The sequence below is a fragment of the Heloderma suspectum genome, chromosome 2, assembly GCF_057233095.1.
Source record: "Heloderma suspectum isolate Gila_16-S chromosome 2, 16-S_ref, whole genome shotgun sequence".
Lineage (NCBI taxonomy): Eukaryota > Metazoa > Chordata > Lepidosauria > Squamata > Helodermatidae > Heloderma > Heloderma suspectum.
In genome coordinates this window covers 130,436,888-130,461,731 of record NC_139459.1, presented here as the reverse complement: position 1 = coordinate 130,461,731, position 24,844 = coordinate 130,436,888, and the positions used below count along the sequence as shown (strand labels likewise).

At 41.5% G+C, this 24,844-nt stretch overlaps 1 protein-coding gene across 6 annotated transcripts in view; it reads left to right on the top strand.

Annotated features, from left to right (window-relative positions):
* Positions 1 to 301: 301 nt before the first annotated feature.
* The window catches only part of FSD1L (fibronectin type III and SPRY domain containing 1 like), a 47,419-nt gene continuing 22,876 nt past the window's right edge, over positions 302 to 24,844 (top strand). For 4 of the 6 annotated variants that reach the window (XM_084834763.1, XM_084834762.1, XM_084834761.1 and 1 more), the window contains exons 1-5: positions 302 to 500; positions 11,668 to 11,763; positions 12,962 to 13,093; positions 18,426 to 18,527; positions 23,635 to 23,657. In XM_084834763.1, the coding sequence (XP_084690889.1) occupies positions 486 to 500; positions 11,668 to 11,763; positions 12,962 to 13,093; positions 18,426 to 18,527; positions 23,635 to 23,657 (368 nt within the window). In that variant the 5' untranslated portion in view covers positions 302 to 485. Of the gene's footprint in view, positions 501 to 2,106; positions 2,281 to 11,667; positions 11,764 to 12,961; positions 13,094 to 18,425; positions 18,528 to 23,634; positions 23,658 to 24,844 lie in introns of those variants that run through there. The other 2 variants (XM_084834765.1, XM_084834764.1) reach the window with 1 other exon arrangement.

The following is a 24,844-nucleotide window of genomic DNA, read 5'->3' as shown; positions in this document are numbered from 1 at the left end:
CCCCCATTCCTCTTACAATACCCCGCATATATAACCGCAGGCACGCATTCAGTGGTATGGCACACCGCCGGCCGCCCCCCGTTTTTTGCATCGTAAGACAGGTGGGGATGTGCCTGCCTGCCTGCCTGCCTGCCCCGCAAGTTACCAGGGCAAGAGGAGGCGCGGACAGTCAAGGAGCAAGAGCAGGCAGGCGGCGCCCGAAGGCACGCTCGCGCTTGCTCTGCAGGGGGTCCCGGAGGCTATCCAGCCTCAGCGCGCATGCTCGTGCCAGGGCGAGGCGAGGCTGTCGGGAGCGGTGGGCGGGGCTTGGCTGACGCACGCTCTAAGGCTGCTGGGGTCGCCGCCGCTGCCTAGCGGCTCCTCCGAAGCCCTGACCGTTAGGCGGGCGGGGCAGACGCAGTGCTCCCGCGCCCCCTCCCGTTGTTGTTTCCTCAGGGAGTTCGCCTCGCCCCCCCCCCCGCTTCTTTCCTGGAGCCGGCCTCACCATGGAGGCGCAGAAAGTAAGTGAGGGAAGAGGGCCGGCCGGGCGTTGTTGTGTGTCTGTGTGTGGAAGCCCTGTCTCTCTCTTTGGGTCTGGCTGAGGGATAAAGGCAGGGAGGCACAGAGGCAGGGAAGGGGGTCGCTCGGCATAGCGGGCCTTTCCCTCGCCGGCAGGGGCTTCCCTTGAGGGCGTCTGGAGCCTGGCTCGGTGTGCGGCAAGGCAGCGGTCGTGCCAACGGTTGTGTGCCCCCCCGCCCCGTGGGGGAAGGGGAGAGAACTGCAATATGTGCCAAATGCCTCTGGTGTAGCTGTGCGTTATTGGTATGGGGGGGGCGCACGCCCGCGCCCCGCCCGCGCCCCAACAACAGCAGCTACAGGCGGCTTGCGGTACCTTGAGGACTAGCCAATTGGGGGTGGCCTTGGCGCTCCGCGACAGGTGAATTGTGCATGCTCCCGGGGGGCGGGGTTAGGAGCTGCGAGGGCTGGTGGCTCTTTTCTGTGGCTGCAGTTCTCCTCACACTCGGGATCCACCTTTGTCCCCAGCCTGAAATATGGGGACGACTGCGCAGTTTAAGCGGTATGCTTGCAAAAACTGTAAACCTGTGTGTTTGCCGTTATGCATGGCAACACTTTTTTTTTTATGCCTCCTATTTTTTTTGTCTCATCACTCTTCATTTGATCCTACTAAAGGTAGATGTCGGTTACTTTCGCTGTTTTTGTATTGTAATGCGCCAGGACAGTCACCTACATCATGTTCAGTGGGCTAAATTAGTGTGCATGAGATTGTATTCTTAGGCTGTATTCCGAAACTTGTGTCCTAGCTAGCAAGTCTTGTTGAACTTAATGGATTTACTTGAGTAAACATCTAAGGCTTGCAGCCCGAAGCTACAGGCTTATACAAACTTACTTGGAAGTAAGCCCCATCGAACACAGTGAGATTTCTGAGTAAATGGTTCTGAGTTAGACTGCCAAACACCTCCTCTCTCCCCCTTGTCCCCCTCTTCTTTCATCTCTTGAAAAAAACCTAAACTGAGAAAACATTGGTGCAAAGATTTTTTTTCCATCGAGAGAAAAAAAATCAAGCAAGATGGTCAAATAAAACCTGGTCAGAAATCTCAAAATCTACATCTCTGATGTTGCTATATACCAGTCATAGAACACCTGTTTGGCTTCAAACACTACCTATTTCTTAATTTAGTCCAACACTCCTTTGGGAGTTAAGCATACATGAACAATGATTTAAATGGAAAAGCCCTTTAATAACATTCATGATATAATTAAAACTTAAAGCCCTGTTTTTTCATTACAGACCTTTGTAGTGGAAGTTCATTTTGTAGCAGGAATTTTGGTAGCTTAACTGGTTATGTGGAACAGCACCTTGGAGGTACATCAGTGATCCTTCTGTGTGGCTTAACCAATAAGAAAGCCCTGCCTTTTTATCAAGACATTTGTGTAGTTGGAGAGTGGATGTGAACTTTCTGGAGCAGAAGTTGGGGGAGGGGGGAAATCTAAGCTAATATTTCTCAGTTTTAATTCTTAGTTGTTTTGGTATTTTAGCTGCCTTGACCAAATGATTAAAGGCAGAATACAAATACATTCATTCATCATTTTACCTGTCTATTTTAGTATACTGATTAAGAGAATGAGCTGGGAAGTATCTGGTTCAAATTTTACCTCTGGATGACGTTAAAGTAGTTGCTGTTTTAACAACTTTACAAGGTGGCTGTAAGACTTGCTGATCAACAGACCAGCCCCACAGATCTTTACTAGCACAATGCATTCAAAGGGATTTAATCTCAAGTAAGTGTGTTATAGATTGTAGCTGTATATTAAAGTACCTTGAGCACTTTAAATATTAAATAGGACTTCCCTTAATTTCCCAATAACATGCATTATTTTCTGTCTCACAGATAGGGGCTATATTTCCTTGTAATTCCCTGAAAATGATAGGGAATTTAGTCTGTAAAGTGATAATTGAAAGTGTGACTGAAGTGAGTTGGGTTTGCTTCCAAATAAGATTTGCTTAGATCTCAAATGTTGGGTTTGCATTGATCAATGTTGCAATGTAGCCCCAATGCTGATAAATGGCATAAACACAAACGTAGGTAAAATTCTTATTTGGGCTTAGGTAAAACCCAGGCAGAGTCTCTGTATTCTAAACAGCTAAATTGATGTAGATTGCACATTGCACATTGATGTAGAATGAGTATTCTGTGAAGAATATTTATGCAACGTTTTGAAGCACATGCCTAAATATTTTTATTTATTTTGCTGGCTGGGAAAATGTGCCGATGACAACTTCTGTATTCCCACATGGGTTTGCCTTATAGTACAGTTTTATTTACTGTGTGCACTATCATATACATTGGAAGGGTTGGATGGGACTCTGAATAGAAGGGGACCCCTGAAACACCTGCAGGTCTAAATGTTATTTAGTTCTGAGTCTCGGTTTTTGCAAGAAATGAAGTAGGGGGCCAGGGGAGAATAATTACATGTGTCAGCAACTCTTCTGGTAAATTGGTATCTGGTATCTGACATCACTTCATATAGATCCTATGAATATTTAAACATCTCACTTGAATCCAGTGTTCATGTTTTATAAAGCTTCACTTAAACAACTTAATAGCAAGGGCTTTATTTTTCTCTTGGTCATGGCTATGCTTCGAGAAGAGTGAGGATTAATTATTCTAATGTGTCCATAATAGTTAGACCACCACAGGTTGTAATCACTAGTTGTGAATATTCTGTTTAACTAATAGCAGACATTATAACTCCTGTGATACTTGGTTGTGTATAGGGCGGCATTGCCTTGCTGCCAATGGCATAACACTTTTCCATGCCATTATATCAGATCTGGTAACTGATTAACTGCTGAAATAAAACATTATTTCAAGCTGTTGCTGTGTTTGGTGGGTGACAAACAGCACAATTTGTGCAGAGAGATCTTTGGAATTGATGGATATCTTCAATCTAGAATCAGAAGAAAACTGATTTTCGGATGAAGAAAGTTATCAGTTACTAATCCATTTATACTTGATGGTCAAACTGTAATTTTAAAACAAATAAACCACCTGTCTAGTATTCTCCAAATGTGCAAAGGATGTAAATAGCCATGTTGGTCCATTAGAAAATCCAAAACCCACAGTAGGCCAATAACTTTAGGCCCAACTAAAATTTCACTATTTTCTATTTGTAGGTATTACCCTACTGTGGCTTCTGGATTTTATCTGTATGATATCTCCTTCTGTGATATTTCACTTTCCTCTGTGCTATTTGCCCAGTAGAAATTGCCCCCTTTTCTGAAGCTACAGTTGGCTGCAGAGGGAGCAAAAAGGTATCTGTCCTGTACAGTAATGCCTCTCCATTTCTAATAGCTTCTGAGGCACATTTCCCCTGGTGCCACTGCCCTAACTCATATTGGAGTGTGGAATGTGTTGTGAATTAATCAAAAGAAAGTTTGGTGATTCAGTCATGGATCTCCCATGTCATGTATAGTTTGTCTCAGAGGCTTTATAGGAAAATAACTATATATAGCTATGTAGCTTAGATTTTGAGAGAGTCGAGTTGCACAGTGAGGGAGACCAGTGTATATATAATTTTAAATCCTATTAAAGGTGGTGTTTATCTGTGAATATGCTGTCATGATAAAGTAGGACAATGTGCTAGAGAATAGAAGAGACACCTATCAATAATTAAGCATATAGCAAACTGAGCAAGGTTAAGAAGAAGAAATATGCTACCACTGGATCACAGGAAGAAGATGCAGATTAGGAATTTCACAGGTAAAAGCATAGCTTAATCAGATTTGTTTTTGGATGCTAGCTGCATGATTACTAAAACTTTGTCACTGTATAGAATTAGCAGTTCTTGGTATTCTTCATGAGAATACAGAAGATCAACTAAAACTCTTTAGTTCTTGTTGTAACCTACAATTATGATCTCTTACAATTAATTCTATATGTTAGAAGAAAGGAAAAATTCATTGTTCGTAGGGCTAATAGGAATAGGAACTTAAAAGTGCTTCCAGAGGCTGATTAAGCCTTTGGTGTTTCATGTGTGGCTTTTCAAATGAATTTCTTATTTTTTACTAGCATAATGCATAATAGCTCTTCTTCACCTGATACTGGCTTTCTTGTAAAACTGTCAAAAGGAACTGGGCAGATTCTGGTAACTGTAGCAGGCTGATTCATTGCACAACTTCCCCCCTCTTCCTCCAAGCACTTCTGACTCTTGTGCGTTTCAGTTTCTGTCTCCTAAAACTAATTAAAATATACTATAATGCTCATCCAGTTAGCAAAGCATTAATGGATCAATGTAAGAGTAAACACTGTGCCCTATGACACAATCTAGCTTTATAATTTCTGCTTGTATCTTAGATGACAAATAAGCTGTCCATTTTGTGCTTAGCTGCTTAAGTGATGACTGACACAGGATTTGCATTTGTGATGTGCAACACATCTGCCTTAAACTATTGAAGTTGTGCTTAAATGTTTGCTTTCATTTGATAACCGTCTTCTAGTCTAACTTAAGCTTCATTCTCAAACTTGGTTTATGGTGAGACAGTTGGTAAGTGAAAATAACACAGCATGGTACGTTTGTATTTTAGGAGTGGCTGTTTTGGCACCTTACAAATAGAAACCTTTGCCCTCAAACTAGTTATTGCTTCTCTGAACATGGATATAAAATGATTTCCATGTAGTAAGACAAAATACAACAAAGTAAGAAGACTTTTTCTGACACAAACAAAGTGAGAGCTGCAGGTCTTAGATATAAGGATCTAAGGCTAAGCTGTAGGCCATCAGACACACTGCTCATCTAGGGGCTGGCTGCTAGTGGCAGAAACAGCTTGGTACCTCAAACTGAGGCAATGTGGTCAAAATTACACAAGCTGCAGTACTGCTCAGACACAGTATATAGGGTTTGAAATTTAATGGATTGCAAATACACACTATGCTTTGCAATACTGTTAAACTGTTAAATGTTGCAGGTTGGATAAAAGTTGATTGGATAAAAAAATCAGTTATTTGTTTTTGTTTCTTTGAAAATTGTAAATACCAAGTTTCTCTTTAATAATCAGATTGATATTAAATCTAGATATAAGCATGTTAGCCCCCGGTTAATTTCTAAACTGTATCTGTGCCTATGCCAGATAGATTGAGGTAAAGGAGGCTTTACTGTGTAAATTTTGAACTAGTTTGAACATTTCTGAAATATGAATATTTATACTACCTGCCAAACATAGGCATTTCCTTTACAACTCATGAAAATAAATGACTCCAGCTTTGCCAGTATTTATCAGACTTTTATTTTGCCTGTCAGTCATGGTCATTTCATTTTATTTGCTGCTGTATTTTTGTGAGTGTGGGGCAGGCCCAAGACAAAATGAAGCAAAAAAGGAGCAACCCTGGAAAGAAGAAAAGACACAATTGTAGACATTTCTTAGCATATACTTTCTGTATGCGTTAAAAAAAAGGGGGAAATTGACAGTGGTGATAAGCCTTACATGGTTGATGTTCCATATCAATCTGTGTTGACTATCAGCACAAAATCTGTATCTGACCCTTTCAGCCCAAGATCTTGGCTGTGTTTGGGTGTCACGATAACCCATGGTGGCTTAATAAGCTACCCACAGTAGCTTATTTTTAAAATAGTTCACAATGCCCCACCACATGACCAGGCCAATAAACTACTGTGAGTAGCTTATTAAAGTTACTGTGTGTAATTTTACTCTCAGCTCCCCACCACACCCCCTGTCCTGCTGCAGTCCTCCTGCCTCAGCAGTGGCGCTGTTTCACCACTAAAGTGCTGGAAGTTTGCAGGATCTGACAAAACTTCATACACAGCATCCCCTAGTCAGGAGGCACCCAGTCCACCATTAAAACTCTGCATGATCACTCACCAAGCCGTGAAAATCCCAGGTGCAGCAAAGGGAGGGATGTGGTTATGAAATGTTAAGGGTTTGCAGGATTGGAACTATACTTAACACACAGCCTCTCCTAGTTGGGAGACACCTGATCAAAACCCTGCACGATTACCCCAGGGGAGGGAAAATCTGAAGTGTAGCAAAAAGGATGTGTGTGGGTATAAGCCCTTGGAGGTTTGCAGGATCTGGACCAAACTTCATACACAGCCGTAGCGCTCTTTTGCTAAAGTGCTATAGTGCTTTAGCAAAAGAGTGCTATAGCACTTGAGCTCTACAGCTGTGTCTGAAGTTGTGTTCTGATCCTACAGACCTTCATACACAGCTGTAACACACTTGTTCAAGTGCTAAAGCACTCTTTCACTAAAGCTGTAAAGTGAAAGAGCACTATAGCTGTGTATGAAGTTTGGTTCAGATCAGGGGCGTTGCTAGGGTCTTAAAAGATCCGGGACACAAGCCCATAACACAGTATGTATGTATTTCATTTCTGTACCGCCCAATAGCCAAAGCTCTCTTTCAAAACACAGTTAGCATACACACACACACACACACACGTCTAAGCGCATGTCTAATATGTGTGTGTGTGTGGTGCATGTATGCAGTGTGTGTGTATAGATTACTATGTACATACATAAGGAGTGTGCACTGACCCCCCACGCCTCTTCAACTCAGACCCTGATTCAGCATTCTGGAAAATATCCCACCTCTGCTTGGGCCAATTTGTAGTCAGACCACTTCAGCTCAGCACCAAACCAGAGTCAAGGTTTGGAAAAATGAGTCTTTATGCTTCCTGTTGACTACCATGGGGAATTAGAAAAAAAAACAAACTAACTTTTTTCTCTTGGTCAGAACTGGATGATAATTTCAGGCATAGTAACCCCCTAGAAGGAGATTACACCTGCCCAAGGTCAGAAAAATAGGTGCAGGGTTTATATTTTTATTTTCTTTTAAAGGGAACTGCCAATAACATTTTAATTCCTTGGAAGAATTGGATAAAACTTTCAGAATTCATTGCCCTATCAGAGGAGATCATGTCTGCCAAATTTCAGATTGATAGCCACAAGGTTTTTTGTGCAAGGGTGGCCTTGACATTCTGAGGTTTCCAAAAGAGGAAATGCTTCTCTCCCTATGTTCCTTGTGGACCATTGTTCTGAAAATTACAGACAGCCTACAGTTATCCCTGAGTAAGAAACCAGCGAAGTTTCAGAAGGATAGGTGTAGCAGTTCATGTGGAAGGGGAGTTATCCAGTTTGGGGGAGGGAGTGATTTGCTTTCCTGTCCATTCACCCCTTCCCTGATAGTTTTTGGGTAAATTTGTATGAAAATGCACAGGTCATTAGAGGTGTCCCCCAGGCAAGAAACCTGCAAAATTTCTGAAGGATATACATGCATTCTAATTTAGAATTACTAGAATTTATTTACATTTCACCAGTGTTTGCAGCAGGGGAACATGGGTGGGAAGGTGCTATTGCACTCATGTCCTGCTTGTGGGTTTCCAGTGGGCATCTGGTTGGCCACTGTGTGAACAGAATGCTGGACTAGATGGAGCTTGGTCTGATGCAGCACGGCTCTTCTTTTGTCCTTAAATAGAGAGTGCCTCTGACCCTGTGCAGAATGTTCTTCTGTCCTCACTGAGCACTTAAATTCTCCCCCTACCAATTCTATTCCCCTCCATGCAGCCATCCCTCCTCCTCCTACCATTCTCCAGCAACTCTTCATAAAAACAGATGTTTTGTGCAACTCCTCTCTACCTCCTCCTTGTTATGCACAAGCTTTCATTCTATCTCTCCCCCCCCCATAACTTCATTTGTGCCAAGACTTCACCAGGATTCAGCCAATGAGTCTGTTTTCAAAACTAGGGCTAAGTTATGGAGAAACTCTGGGCATGCAGTAAGTGCCTTTCCCTCACCACTGAAGCTAGAGTTCATGCAACCCTCCCCCCCACAAATAACAAAACATGCATAGGACTGAGCTGAAAGGGTAGTCAGTTCATTAGACAGAATTGGGTAGGCACTGTATTAAGCCTGCAGTACCATGTTCACAACTCAGGACTTATTTCTGAGTAAACATGCAGAACATCAAGGTGTAAGCCTCCCTGCAAAAGTAACTTGGGCTGGAATCCTTTGCACACTTTCCTGAGGGTAAGCCTCATTAAACATAATGGGACTTCTCAGTAGGCATACATAGGATTGCATAAATTAGCAATATTTATCTCCCCTCCACTTAAAAAACAAACCCCAAACTCCTATTTTTATTAAAGCTTTCTGTTCAGAGGAACATGGGAAGCTGCCTTGTACTGAGTCAGACCCTGGGTCCATCTAGCGCAGTAGTGTTGACACTGACTGGCAGCAGTGGCTGTCCAGGGTTTCAGGCAAGATTCTTTCTTAGCCCTACCTGGAGATGCTGGGGATTGAACCTGGACCTTCTGCATGCTAAGCATGTGCTCTACCACTAAGCTACAGCCCTTCCTATTGCTGGATAATGGCAACTGACAAAACAGCCCCACTTTTGTTTCTCTGCAACCGTGTGAATCCACTTTTCTCAAAGGCTTGAGTGAGAAGGAGAAAAACCAGCCCTCTTGTCTGTTTGTATAAAGTCAAATACCGTTCAGAACTTCTCTTGCCCACCAAAGAGAATTCTCTTTAAGAATTTCCCAAGATATGCTCTCGGTGGAATAAAGAAGAGAAAGAAAGAAAGAACAGGATAGGGGAGGGAAGAAGAAAAGAAGAATGGTGATTGGAAATGTGTGCAGGGGTGGCCGGTGGAGAGAATTCCCTAAGGCAAGTGGCTCCTTTCAGAGAGGTAGTACTTCAGAGGAATTTAGGAGGCTGCGGAGGGTTTGTAAGGATTGCACATACTTAAATGAACTTTATGAGGTGAGGAGGCTGAGGGCTTTTTCTAGCTTTTTTTTAAAACTGTGGAACCTATTTAAAAGCCCCAGCAGTTTCTCGATCATGACGCCACATAGTCTTAACCCTCCCTTTGGGATTATTTGAGTCCTACAGCTATTTAGGAGAAATTAAAGTAGAGGGGGAGAAAGAAGTTTGTGGAGGCTGATTGGATCCTTTGCTGTACGGAAGCTACTAAACTTCTGCAGAATCCAAAGGTTCCAGTGGGGGCAGTAAAAACAGATGCTGTGTGAAATACCAGTATTTCACATGGAGCTCTTTCTTCCCTTCCTTCTCCCTCTTCAAAATTTCATTGCAAGCAAGCTCCCAACAGTGGGCATGTAAGAGCAGAAAAGAAAAGTAGGGAAAGAGGGGTTTTGCACCTCAAACCCCCCCCCAAAAAAAACCCTACACCAGAGATTAGGGATAGGGACCTCCTAATGGTCACCTTAATCATCTTCAGATTAGGATCTCTAATCCCCTGGGTGACTTAAAAAGTAAAAACTGTCATTTTAGACTTTGAGAAAAGGAAACTACGCATGGCTAGCGCAAAAGCCACTGGACCTAATTTTCTGAAATTTGGTAGGTTCAGTCAGCTCAATAGGGCTTGCTAGGTCCTCACATTCCATGAATTTATGTGGAAGCACACAAAAAATATAGCTCTTTGCTTTGACGCATTTTCTTGAAAATAGCAAATTTTACCTGTGACTAGCAGAAAAGTCACTGGACCTAACTGCCTGAAATTTGGCAGATTCAATCAGTTCCATGGGGGCTACCAAGCCTCCACATTTCATGTATTTATCATACAAACTAAAAAAGTTATGGCTGTTTTTGTTTTGCAATGAAAGTCAATGGGAAAATGTTTTAAAAATGGCAGTTAGGACAGCTCAAAAGATCCGGGGCACAGCTCAAAGGTTCCGGGGCCCATGCCCAGCTAGGCCTCTTATAACGATGCCCCTGGTCCAGATCCTGCAAACCCCCAAGGGTTTATAGTTGCCACCCCATTTTTGCTGCACTTTGGATTTTTTGCTCTGCTGGGGTAATTGCACAGGGTTTTGATGGTGCATTGGGTGCCTCCTGACTAGGGCAGGCTGTGCGTGAAGTTTGGTCCTGATCCTGCAAATTTAAGGAGTTCCCAATTGGCATTTCCCCCTATAGAGTCTACTGAAATAGCCGGCATTGGCTGTTTACTTAACACAGATAACACCTGCAGGAGCAGAGTAGCAGCTATCTGAACCCCTCTTGCAGCACAACCCTCTAAGTGACCAAAATAACCCATAGTGCCACCAGGTGACATGATAACCCATGGTGGGTTAAATAACCCCTACTGCAGCCCGGGGGGTATCAGAGTGGGTTATTTTTGACAAATAAGCCATCATGGATTTTAAAAATTCCTGACAGATGACACGATAACCCAATATAGGTGAAATAAACCATCGTGGGTTATTTAACCCATCGTGGGTTGTTGTGTCATCTGAACCCAGTCAATATCTGACAGTTTGAGAACTGTGTATGAGTGCTATCAATTGCAGTAAGCTTTAAGAGTGTGAAAGACACTAACAGTTGCTGCTTGCTTGTATGCTTCAGAGTAGTGGCTTATTTGAACCGTTTGTCACTTGCATATTAAAGTCTGCACTTGCATATGCAAGTCTGACTTCAGCAGCCTTTCTTCTTCAAAATAAATATGTTAAAGTTGCAGCTGCACCATTAGTCTACATTTAGAAATAACATTCTGTTATGTAAATACAAATAAGATGAAACTTTAGGTTCAGGTTGCAACAAAGCGTTTACAAAGCAAAGCATATAAGGACTTGTATGGCAAATCCTATTAAGCGGCATGGTGTAGAAACTATATGTATTTCCTAACATGCTGAATTGACAAAATAAACCACTTCGTGTCAATTTGTTACTCTTTAAGGTGATACAAAACACTTTGTTCTTTTTAAATACCTGTTGGGCCAAAAGGCAGGGTAGAAATGTGTTCAATAAAATAATAAATCCCCCCCACCATCAAAATATGACTTATTCTAAGGTTATGAGAACTGAGCCTTGCCAAGCCATGTTTCTGTTACTATTGTTTATTCCCCAGTAAGTAGGTTTATCTTGACTTTGGTATATTCTTTGTTCAATAAGTCACCAGTAGCATTATGTTCATAGCAGTCTTACAGATGAGAAAATGTAGGATTTACCAGCTTGCCTGCCAGCATAAACCTATGCTGGCAGACAAATCATATGTGGCTTTAGTAGTAGGTAGTTGGTGGGTCAGACTAATTGTTCCAAAGGAACTGTTGTTCACCAAATAATGCAAACTAGAAGGCAAGCATATTCATAAAAAAGGAACCAGTATATATTAATGAATTTATTTTTTTCTAATTCTAGGAAGCTCTGCAAAGGATTATCTCCACATTAGCTCACAAAAATGATGAAATACAGAACTTCATTGAAACTTTAAACCACACTTTAAAAGGTGTACAGGTATGTTGTAAAACTGTGTAAATCACTGTGTTCAAAGATGAAGATAAGTATACTGAAGCTGAGCCATGTTGGGGAAGGCCTATATAAGTCTTTCTTGGGGAATCATTTTGAGACTTCACAGAGTCCCACGGTTTGGCAAAGTCTTGCAAGACTTACGACAGGTTTTCTACAGTGTTAAGTGAATAGTGGCTGGCTGCCAGCAGCACTTTGGGTGGCAGCAGTGAGCCTCTGCTTCAGGCAGAAAGAGAACTTGGGTCAACCCTGTACAGTTTTGGTGAAGGTAGGCCATGGTATTGGCATCTGCATCAGATGCAGTCTGTGAAATACATGCAGAGACATGCTGAATGTGATGACTGGAAACATCTATGGGTTTTGGTGTGATTGCTAAATTTGTGGGTATTATCCAACTGTGTCCCTGTGCTAGTACTAATGATGTTGCGTTAGCTGAAACCAATGCTTGTGCAATATAACTTGTGCTTGCTAGGGCAATGGCAAATCACTGCTTTTCCCCATTGCCCTCCATAGAGCTAGCTGCATTGTGGAAGTGTTGGCTTATGCTAATGCAATGTCATTAGCACTAGAACACTGTTGGATGGTACCCCGTATTCTTTGATATGAGTGAGATGTGTTATCAGTGTCTCTTGTATTAGCTGTGTCTGCATAGTAGGTGTAATGTTGATCTTAAGCTGGGCATCAAATCCCTGCTCAGTGATGAAGCTTGCTATCCCTTAGCCTACCTAACAGTGTGATTGTGAGAATAAAATGGGATAACCCCATGTGCGATTCCCAAAGCTCCTTGAAGGGCAGGATATGAATTTGCAAAGTATGTAAGTGAGGCAAATTAATATTATTAAAAGTATTCTCTAACTGCTAACTTTATGTGTCTGTTTAATGTGTCTGTACACATATATGAACAGCTGTGTCAAAAGAAAGTATCCTGCTAGGTTGTTGAACTTTGTGAGCCATTGACTTGTATTTCGGCCAGGCTTACTAAAGCAATAGGGCAGGTCTTATGCATACCTCTATACATATCAATATTGATTTACAATATCCTTAACTTTACAGTTATGTTTAGGAAATGCAGTGTGCTACAGTGATGAGAACATGGCCATGTGATGTTTATTTATAGTTTGTGCTGAACAAACCAATATATAAAACTGGCAGTACAGTTGATACACAACTAAAATTCTGTTTACAGGCTAATTCTTCCAGTGTAATTGCTGAGCTTGATGAGGAGTTTGATGGCTTATACTCAATACTTGATGAAATGAAAGAGAGCATGAGAACTAGTATCAAGCAAGAACATGCTCATAAAACCCAAGAACTTCAGGTAATTAAGTATATGATATGTTCATTGTAAAACTCTCAAACTCTTGTAGGTTAGGGGAATCTTTGCTAGTTAAATAACTCAACAGTGGCTTATAACTTTATGTGGAGTGTAAGTTTGCCTTCTAAAACATAACCCACCCACATTTCTGTAAGTTTATGGAAATATTTCAGTTTCTTTTCACTTGTTTAAGCATTCCTTGCTGTACTTTTTATGTGGGGTGTGTTAACTGATAGTTCTACTGCATGTTCAGTAACTTTGGCTAGCAAAGTAAAATCTGAGTTGGACCACATATGTAGCAGAATATCAGAAAAAACAAAACTTAAGTACTGAAGTTGCAAGATGTTAGAAATGCCTTCCTTGATATAGTGCACCTCTAAAAGAACAAGCTTTAAACACCATATTTTTGTAACTGCATAGTGTTTCATTTGTCCTGATTTAATTTATTAAGTTTCTATTCAAATTTTAATGAAGTCCTTGCTCCTCCTGAGAACAGTATTTTTTTCTCTTTAAACAGTTGGCAATCTATAAGCTAAAGGTAGATACAGTTCCCAAAGCAACTTTGAGTACTTCTGAAAACATAATTATCCAGTATGCTTGATAGTATTACTTTCTGTAGTACCATGAAGGGTGCTAGAATGTTGACATGCAAATGAGCACATGAGATCCTTGAGTTGTGTTCTAGAATTCTCAGAGCATTTCAAGTGAGCGAGGAGTACTTGATTTGGCTTTGTGCATGCCTCTTCCTATTAGACACTTGGCGCTTTTATTTCTACAGAAGTTCTACTGTTGAGCTCAGAGCAAACTCAAACATTGACATTCAGATTTAACTCTATGTGTCTTGCGTGCAAGACTTGTCACCTTGATGCAGACAGCAAGAATTGCCTTTAGTCTCTGGGCTACAATGTTGGTTTCATAATCTGTTCTAATTTTGTGACAGACTCGGAGATACGTAATTTGCTTCTCTTGCAAAATGGAGGAAATTGCTAATGTCGATAGTACAATATGCTAAATATTAGTTGAGCATCCATTGTTTATTGATTAACATTTAACAGTATTAATCAAATTATCTTGGCCAGTACTGGATTATCCTTGGAGGAAAATGGAGAGAAGTACTGAAGCGGACAAACACTAATTTACCTATATTAAATTATATAAGATAATGGAAAGCCCATGCTCCAGAACCTTGCTCTGTACTATATATACTTTAAATTCCTACCACATACTAGCTAAATGAATTGGAAGCCAGTAGGCTTGGGTGGCCAATTCAGATTTCATATTTGAAAAGTGTTTTATTCAGGCTTTGTTGCTGCACTCTCAACCTTGAGTTTCCAATCGTGCTCAAGAGTTTGATACATGGTAATTAAATTCATTGCCTCCATTTTTGTACAGTTACTTGATCTAAACGCAAGATAGACATGTAACTGTACACCGGCAGGCAGTTCTCCTCCAGCTCTTCCACAAACTTTAATTTTCTGTGGTGAATTCATCCTGATGCTTAGTTGCTAAATTTGCATGGCTTACTTTCCCTTCCTTCCATTATTAAAATACTAGTGAATGGACCCAACTTTGTTTGGGTCGAAATAGCCCTTAGTTTGATAGAGTGAAGCCTTCAAACAAAGTTAAACAGGTGTCAGAGTTAGACGCATTGTGCCTGGCCTATCTGAATGAAGCTGTGCCCACTGGCACCCCTATAGCCCCCTGATGGAATGGTCTATCCACTCCCCTCCCCTCAGTGGGAGGGTTCCCCCACAGCAGGAGAAAGGGGGCAGTTGTATAATTGTCTTTTGGAACACTCCGCCATGCTTCAAACTGTATTGACTGCAGAGGTATGTTCTGGTTAGGGATATCTACTACCTAGTGACTGAAGGTGGCACTGCAGGCTTCAAACACAGACACACATCTAAATTTGTTAAAAGGAATGCATCTTAAAAACCAAATAACCTTGAGATGTGTACCTCTAGGGTCTCTTTAGTATACATGCCAACATAGTCTTGGCATGATGGTGCTGACAGACCCCCCCCCCCATTATTATAGAATTATAATGCAGCTTTAAAGCAAATAAGTGACTTAAGAGTCAGAAGCCAAATAATAAATTAAAGAAGGGAGGCAGGGGGAGAAATCATGACACTTGGAAAGTCTTGTAGCTAGAGATGATAAACAAGCATCTTGGGAGTTCTGTAATATTGTTTCTAACAGAAGCTACAAAACTATCCCAGTAATGTCTAAAAGGGACACTTTGTTTTCTTACAGAGAGAGAAACAAATGTGTGGGCTGGCCAGAAAGAGAGGCAAGGGGGTACCCTCCTTTCCCTTGTGCTGCCATCATCTTGAATGGGGAGGCAGAAACTGTGGATGTAGTGCCCTTCCACACTGAGAGTTCAGTATGACCAGCAGATGCAAGTACAGAAATGGCATGTGTAGGATTTAATTTGGGCTACACGGATTCCACATGTCCACAGTTTCACCATGTATATGTGAAAGTGGGCATGGGATATGAAATATGACATGCCTTTGCTGTCCTCTCAGTTTCTGAACTGGACGAGGGCTGGAAGGTGTTTGCAGTGGTTAAGCAGTAGAGCACAGCTTTCATGCCCTTGCGTATAGCCATTTTTCTTGTTCCCATGGCTATGCTAGTGGCCATTACTGATTCTTGTACCCTTATTTCACCCCTTCCTTGAAAAAAAATTCAATTTGGCAGCCTAAACCTATTGACACAGTAAAGCATGTAATAAATAAATAAAATCTTACTTTGCTAACTTAATTATGGTTATATACTTTGGATTTGGGTATAATACAGAGCTCCAGTGTACCTGATGCTGTAAAATAATTCAGCATGTCTTAAATCATTGGTACATCTGCTGCTTTAAAGGATATTGATACAGTAATAGATCAATCCCTCCAGTGATTAATGCGGGTATTACTTCCGGTGGTCTGAATATGCAGTACAATGCGCAAGGAAAAATGACTTCGCCTTGTGAGCTGACAAAAGACTTTCAGATACTGGAAACCTTATTTGTCAATACTGTACTGTTGTATTGAGCAATGTGACCTGGATGCTTTAATATTGTATGACGAAACTGTCACTTAATAGCAAATGACGTCCCCTGAACCATAGCTGGTGCATCCAAGGCAGCATAAGGAGATATAAATACTGACATTTTAAAGCTGAGCAAACTTAAGAAAAGGAATTCTAAAACACAGCACTTCAGAATTAAAAGCCACTTTTCCAGCCTATACTTCCTGCATTTCCAGGAGCAGATCCTATCTTTACTGGGTCTCACTGTTAATCGGCTAAGATGAATAGTATATTGCCTTGTCTTTGTCTTTTTCAATTGTGACAGTAAATGACTACAATAATATTCAGCATTTATAAATTTACCTAGGCTACCTTGACTCAAATACAGACCACCAAAGTCCATACTACAGGGATTTATCAAGAGTGTCTTGTTTCGTTTATACCTCCATGTACAGTATTATGGCCTAGCTGTCACTGAGATGGTGTCTGGGTGTACCAGTTCAGATTGTAAATGGGGCTTACATGGCTGAATGCTATTTTGTAGAAATAATTCCTCCATATGAGAAAACTGGCATGTTGGCAAGAAGCATTCTGACATGCCACTCTTCTATGTGCCGGCAGGGTGTGTGTGTATCAGCCTGGCAATGAATTAGGGTCAGCCACAGGCAGCCTTTGGGTTTCTGAATAATTGGTACTATTCAGAATAATTGGGATCCCCCTTGTGGAGAACATGTCTTCCCTCTCCTACTCTCCAGTAACCTTTGAGTACTTATCAAGGATCCCCCTTGTGGAGAATGTGGATGGGGAGACATTTTTCTCCCTTTCACAAAATACTAGAACCCAGGGTCATCCTATGAAGCTGATTGGTGGGAGATTCAGGACAGATAAAAGGAAGTACCACTTCACATAGCGCTTAGTTAAACTATGGAATTGACTACCACAGCATGTAGTAATGGCCACCAATTTGGATGGTTTTAAAAGGGGATTGGACAAATTCCTGGAGGAGAAGACTATCAATGGCTACTTGTCCTGATGGCTATGTGCTACCTCCAGTACCAGAGGTGGTAAGCCTATGTATACCAGTTGCTGGGGAACATAGGTAGGAGGGTGCTGTTGCGCTTATGCCCTGCTTGTGGGTTCCCAGTCGACAGCTGGTTGGCCACTGTGTGAACAGAATGCTGGACTAGATGGACCCTTGGTCTGATCCAGCAGGGCTCTTCTTAAGTTCTTATGTTCATAATATGTCTTCCCTCTCCTACTCTCCAGTAACCTACTAACCTGAGTATCAGTAAAGCACTTGAGTTTGGGGCTGGCAACTAGCCCTGAACCTAGGCATTTTAGCACTATAACAGCTGGTGAATATTTCTGGAGGATGAGGGAGAGAAGAAAAATAACCTCCCTCCTAGAAATCCTCTATTTCCCCAAGTCCCAAATAATACTATAAAACTGGCTAGAGTCCTGGCAAGGACTCCTGTTGGGCTGAGGTAAGCTGCAACATTTTGTTGTACCCATTTGTAAGTCTCTTAGACTTCTAATAAGCCACTATTTAAAATATTTGACCCATATTTGGATATGTGTATTTACCAGGAAAATTACTTTCCTTGTTTAAGGACCACTTAGACTTGGAATGTTAGAGATACAGTTGTCACTTTAAAAAAGTGGAGTGGGGGGAAGCTAGTAAGCTAGATGATGTCTGCCTTGTTCTCTCCCTGGTCTGGGGGATCTGGAGTAGCTAGAAACCAGACGGAAGATTGAGTTTAAAAAGTGCCAGCATAGTTCTAGCCTCCTAGATTGAATTTAGCTGGTGTAAGAAACTGCAGGTTTACCAAATACCTGGGCCAGTATTGGTGTTGGTTGAATGAAACATTGTAGGAGAAGTCTCATGGGGTTGAGTGGTAATCTACAAAGGTACTCTGGACTTTTAGCATATGTCTGTAAAGGGTATAGGGAAAGTTGCTATCTTATAATAAAAGTAGCTGGGCAGATTCTACCAGGGAAGAAGATACAGCAGACATGACACAGGAAGCTGTCATAGATACAGTTAGACAGCTTATCATCTAGCCCAGTATTGCTCGTTTTGACTGGCAGTAGCTCCCCAGGGTCTTTCCCATCACCTGCGAACTGATCCTTTCAGTGGAGATAGCAGGCATCAAAACTGGAACCTTCTTTATGCAAAGTATGTGCTCTACCACTGAGGTATATGGCCTGTCCCCAACAAGTAGCTGGAAGTGGGGAGAGAAGGCAACTTTGAAATACATTCTCTAACAAGCTTTTACGATAGGCTGGCATACCAAATAGTTTTGTTTTTTCCCCCTAGAATCAACTCAGCCAATGTAATAATGCCCTGGAGAACTCTGAAGAATTGCTAGAATTTGCAGCACGGTCACTGGACATAAAGGACGCTGAAGATTTTTCAAAGGTATAAAACTTGCCTGATGTGAACAGGAAAAAGAGAAATGCTACTTAATAGCATGTTGTCTGTGTGAAGCTACTTATGAAGTGTGGCAGGTGAACTTGTGAAACTGATTGGAATCCCTTCAGTCATAAACATTACATTCTAAGGGTTAAAACAACATTGCATGAATGGACTTCACTCACTCAATAGGTTCCCCTTATTCTCTTCCACCTAGAGCCCCCTGCATGTAGCCCATATCTGCTCTGGAAGGTCCCCCAATGCTCTGGAGCAGATTTGGGGGTTGGGGTGGGTTTCTATTCCTCTGATGGACAGACAGTATTGGATCTGACCCTAAGTGTTTCAAGTTCGAATGTCCAACCTGACCGAGGAGACTAGAACCCATTCAAATGACTGGCTTTGCAACCAAGAGTAACTTTCATACAACTTCATGAAATAAGATCTATAGATTTAAAAAACAAAACTAAAATCTGAATTGGCCTGTGCAGTGATAGTGACCAGAGTCTTAAGAATGGTTTATGGCCAAGAACATTTAGAATAAAATTAAGCTGACATAAATGTCGCATAGTAAGTAGTTATGCAGGTACTTAGAGATAGAAAGCATGCATACACAGTGTTTGTTGTGCATAAAACCAATGGAATCATTAGTATTAGATATGTCTCTAGAAATAGAATGCTAAATGTACTGCTGAATGGGAAAATCTGCAAGCCACCAGTAAAGTAGAAATGGTAATTTACTTTAGATTATCAATTAACTTTGGCAGTACAATATGCCGCCATAGTTCTATTACATGGATTTCTCATGTTGGCTTTTCTAGTGCTTTGTGCTTCAATCTTATTTGTACTAACAATGCTACATCAAATCCAAACCCTGTTACTTATAATTGTCTGCCAGGCTTCCCTTGCAAATGCAGGGAGAGGAAGCTGAACTGGAAGCTCCAGTTAAAGGCTGTAATTAGGGATGTACGAAAGTCACTTACCTTTTCGAAGGGTGACATTCGCGGTGGGGGGGAGGCGCTCAGTCCCTCCCCCGGAAATTCTGGCCGGGGGGGGGGGGAGGCGCTCTGTCCCTCCCCCCCTGAAATTCTGGCGGGGGGGAGACGCTCTGTCCCTCCCCCCCCCCCCCCCGAATCCTGGCCGGCTGGCTCTGCAAAGGGCGGCGGCCGTAGCTGCTGCCATTTGCATCCCTGCAGTCAGGTGTGATAGGCTACATAAATGTTTACGTAGCCTATCACGGCTGATTTAAAAGAAAAAAAAACATGCGTGTACGCAAATGGCGGTGTCTATGGGCGCCGCCATTTGCGTTCCTTATTTTGGCACATCTTAGTCTACGTAAACATTTACGTAGACTAAGACGGCGAAAATAAGGGGAATGCAAATAGCGTAGCGTCTACGCTATTTGTGTTCCCCTTATTTTCGCCGTCTTAGTCTACGTAAATGTTTACGTAGACTAAGATGTGCCAAAATAAGGAACGCAAATGGCGGTGCCCATGGGCGCCGCCATTTGCGTACGCACGGTTTTTTCTTTTTTCTTTTAAATCAGCTGTGATAGGCTACGTAAATCTTTACGTAGCCTATCACGTTTTTGTTTTGTTTTTTTTACTGGAAATGGCGTCGGCGGCAGCGGGTTGGAAGACTGGCAGCTGGAGCTGCCGCCGCCAGGAAGATTCGCCCAAGGTAAGTCCCGTTGGGGGGAGCAGACCGTTCCGCCACCAATTTCAGGGGGCCGAATGCGCTGGCATTTGGCCTCCCCGAGATTCGTGGCGAAATTCTCTGACATCCCTAGCTGTAATGCTTTAAATCTACTTCTTGAACTAATTCCAAAGGTTTGACCAAAAAACCATCCTCAAGTATCTGAATTGGTTCTGAACTGTATTTAAATTGCTGTAAAGCTGAACTTTGAATTAATTCTTTTCACCAACCAGTTTGGGACTGCTTTGCTATTTTCTTGGCAATTAAACTAAGGCAAAAGTGCAGTAGTAAAAACTTGCTCCTGGGGTCCCCTTTGTTCCACATTCCATCTGGCAGCTCTTTGTTCTCCATGATTGTCCATCCTAGTTTTTTTTTTTTAATTCCAGTTAACTGATAGTACTCCCTTCAAAATTGTAGTTCCTTTCCATCTGGTACAGTGTTTTCCCTGGACTTTGTCCAGATTCCTGGTCTTCAGTTCCCTGATTATTTTTGCCTCACTGAGCCTCATAACAAATCCCAATTCTTGCATTCTGTTTATTGTCCCATCCTTTTATGCTTGCCAAGTGGTCATAGATCCAACATAATTCTGATCTGCGAACTTTTAAATACATGAGTGCATGTTTGAAAAGTTGCTGTTTCAACATTTTCTATATTGGCAAATTCTTTGCTGAGGACAGCCAAATGATACATGCCAGCTAATGCAACTTATTTGGCTTTCAAAGCATATGAAATCATTCTAGTGGTGACCATGTCATACTTTTATTTCAGAAGAAATTCTAAATGACTCAGTTCAAATAAGGGAGTGAGTCAGGGAGAGCAGAATCCTGATCCTTATTGCCATGAAAGTAGACTGCATATACCTTTTATGCTGTGTATAATTAGTACTCTTTAGATTTGCATTGTGGTTATTGAAATTAATGATTGATGTTAATTTGCTATGAAAGATAATGTAGCTCTACAGGTAGTTAACTGCTGAGGTAGCAGAATACACATCGCTTATTGCAAGAGATCACTTTCCTTTCCAACTAAATACATTATGAGTAACCTCTGATCCATATTTCATTAAACATTTATGCAATAAGCAACTTACACCATCTTAAATCTGGGGAAAAAAAACTTCACATGGAGTCTTGTACTGGCTTGTTAACCTGCATTACAAAGCATATCTATAATCTAGCTAGAGACAGGAGAAAAATACTGCTTTTAGGCTTTCACAGACTAGGTTTGTATGGTGCAGATACAGCACTGAGTTTGAGCATGGGAGACTAGTGATTCAGTTGCTTCTAATCTGTGAAGTTTCCTGGGTGACAGTGGGCAAATCCTGGTTGTCCAACCCACCTCAGATAGCAGATGTGACCATACAGTGACCATAACTCAAAAATGCTATCTACACTAGAGCTGTAGAAATATATTTTTTCTATCCAGACATAATGCAGTCTTTTTCAAAGATAAATATGATTAAAATTGCCTTGTTGTATTACACATTTAATTCCCCAATAAATATGGAAGCTCTTTCAGACTTCCAAAGATCCAACTAGGAAAGCTGTGACTTTCCTATGTTTTCCTATTTTTTTTCTTGTTCTGAGCTAAGACACCCGTATTTTTGGTGATGGTGTTGTATAAAACCTTCTATAAAGTCTGCTCAGTACTCAATATTTAAGGAATTAAAATTTACATTTTAAAGTTGTTTTACTGCCCTCCCACAAGAGGGACTTGTGGGAGGGCAGTAAAAGATCAAACTGCCCCCCCATCATTTTTTTGTTGGCCAACAGACCTCTTGAATTTATTTTCATTGTATTTATGACTGCAAAGTCATGGAAAACAATTTGTAGCCTTTTATAGTTGATCTTCAAGATTTTTATTCAGATTCTATGCTGTGCCTCTTTGACCTGCTTTGCACATACGCTAATCCATGGTTTGTTGCCCTACCCAGAGTTTGTCTGACAGACAATCGAACGGACCATGATTTCTTTTCTCAGTCCCTGAGTTGTTTCTTTCTTCCTTCACCCACTCCCTCCCTGTATCCCAAATGCCTTTGCATCACTGCAGTACTGGTATGTAGAGCAGCCAGGGTGTTGTTGTTTTTTTACTACTCTTGCACATCACCTCCGTAACCTGGCGAAACAACCCATAAACGGTTCTCAGAACACAGTTCTGAGTTCACAGATAACAACCCGTGGTTTAAATAATGCAGAGTTCATAAGCCAACAACAAACCATGGGTACTCTTCATGGCTTGTTAGTGGTTAACAAACTATGGTTTGTTAGTGCAGCTGAATTCAGCCCACGCAACAACCCACTGTTCAACAGCAACCTACAGTCAACCCCCACTCAACCTTGAGTGTGGGTTACATTGTGTGAACCCAGCTCAGGGGTTCTCTTTCCGGGTTGTTCATGGTTTACACTTAGTTCGTTAACATGGCTGGATTCGCACATCATGACAACCCAGAATTCAACAATGCATGGGTTAAATAAACCGTGGGTTAGCATTATGCGCGAACCAGGTCTTTGTGTCATGCTGTTTCAAGAGACAGTGACCAGGTTCAGTCATGACGAGATGCGGTGCCTTGTGGGTTGCATATGCAACTCCCACTTGGGACTTGTTGGGTCATGTGAACCTGGCCAGTATTTAAGTGAGGGTTGTTTAACTGTTGCATAACCCCCATTTGCTGGGTTTGCATGACATGACAATCCCCAAGCAGGAGTTGCATATTCAAAATGATGGCCACACAGGCCCCAGCCTCCTTGTGGGTTAAATAACCCATGTTGGGTTGTCATGTTGTGCAAACAACAGCTCCAGTAATTACCTACAAAATGTTTTAACAAGCCTGGCTTCTATCTTGCTTTTAGAGTCTTAGCATGCTCGCTAGGGTAAAATAACTTTCTAGGCATTTCTTGGTTTCTTGCAACTTTTTAACAACATTATACTTTGTCCAGAGCTAAGTGGGAGGTAACATTTCTTGTGTTGAAAACCATACTTTGATTAGGGGCTTCTGTGGAAAAAATACTGTGTCCAATAAATACAGAGCTATACAGCTAGAGGGCAGGGGGAGGGAGAGTGGCACAACTCTGGCACAAATCTAACATCTACTCACTACCTAATAGCTGGCATGCACAACAGAATGTCAGATTTCACTTACATATTCCTGAGTTGGACTGATCGCTTTTAATATTAGGGTCTAGTACAGAGATTTGATGACATAATATGGAATTGGGTTGTGGCTTGTTGAAATGGTTTTGTTTGCTTATTATTGAATTCCTAATAACTTTGAATTAACAAAGGCTTATGAGGCAAATCTTAAGTGATAAAATTCTGGTTTACATCTGAAATTGATACCCTAACTTTCTTGCATGTTACTGCAGATGAAACTTGCATGAAAACATTAACTGCCTTCTCTCTCTTCTTCCTGATGCACCTCAAGGCTGCCAGACAGATCAAGGATAGGTACAGTACAAACTTATTTGATTCTGTTCCTAATTTTTCTTAATTGGAGTTGAGGATATTCTAGTTCTGTGGCACTATTCTGACAGTTTTTACTTTGGATTAATGTAACCAAAAGATATAATTGAGTTTTGCATGGTGGTAAGACACTGCTCAGTTTGGCTTTATACTTCCTTCTGCCTGTGTTGTGTGTGAACTTTCGTTCAGTGACAAAGAAAATCTGCACACTTTAAACAGAAATGTGATTAAGGAGGGAAATCTACACTTGTGCTAATCTCTTATAATAGGTGCAGTTTCAAACTTTCAAAGTTTGAAAGTAGCACAGGAGCCTCTGGTAAGTGGCTAAATATGGTTTTTCAGTATGACCCTCACCAATTGTGGTTTCAGAACTTGTTGGGCTCTTCTACATGAACTAGAAAGATGAAATTTATTACACACTTTGTTGTTCAAAATGATCTGATCACTAGGAAAATCTGGAGAAAAAGGACACTTGTACACTGCTCCTTATATCTGTTCCCAAACTCGGTATTCCAGAATAGATGAGACACTTTCACATATAGGTGGAATTTAATACATATGCAGCCCAATACACTGTTGAGTATAAAACTGTCCAGTTTTGGCTTCTAGTGCTCAGCCTGAGATAGGTTTACTTCAGAGAGGTCAGCACAGAGCAAGCCAGGCTACACATAAAACAGGATGTTGGTCTCTTTCATGATTCCCTGCCATACACCTGAATTATGCTTGAATTCGAGCAGGTGGTAGGGAGACTTGCAATAGAAGTCTAGAACATATAACTATACTTGCAGAATAGAAATATCATTTACCGTTTTATTATAAGGAAGTGGCACTATGGTTCCAACTCTTTTAAATACATAAAATGGTTAAATAAGCTTTGCTCATATATAGCTTCCTATTTCAAAAACAAGTCTTGAGTGGCTAGGGCCATACATTGGTCACCAGTGGGCTGCTACTGAAGCAGGCCTCCTAGTGATTTGTGAGACCTACCTTGTGTCTAACAGGAACATTGTGCACAGTCTGACCATCATGTTGGGATGCTTCAAGCCTGCAGTATGATTGCTGAGGAGATTGATTATTCTTCTAGAAGTTACAAGCCTAATGAAGATCTCCGAACACTAAGAGGCTTTTCAGTTTCCATAGGGTGGTTTTGAAGTATGTGCTCCATCCCTAGT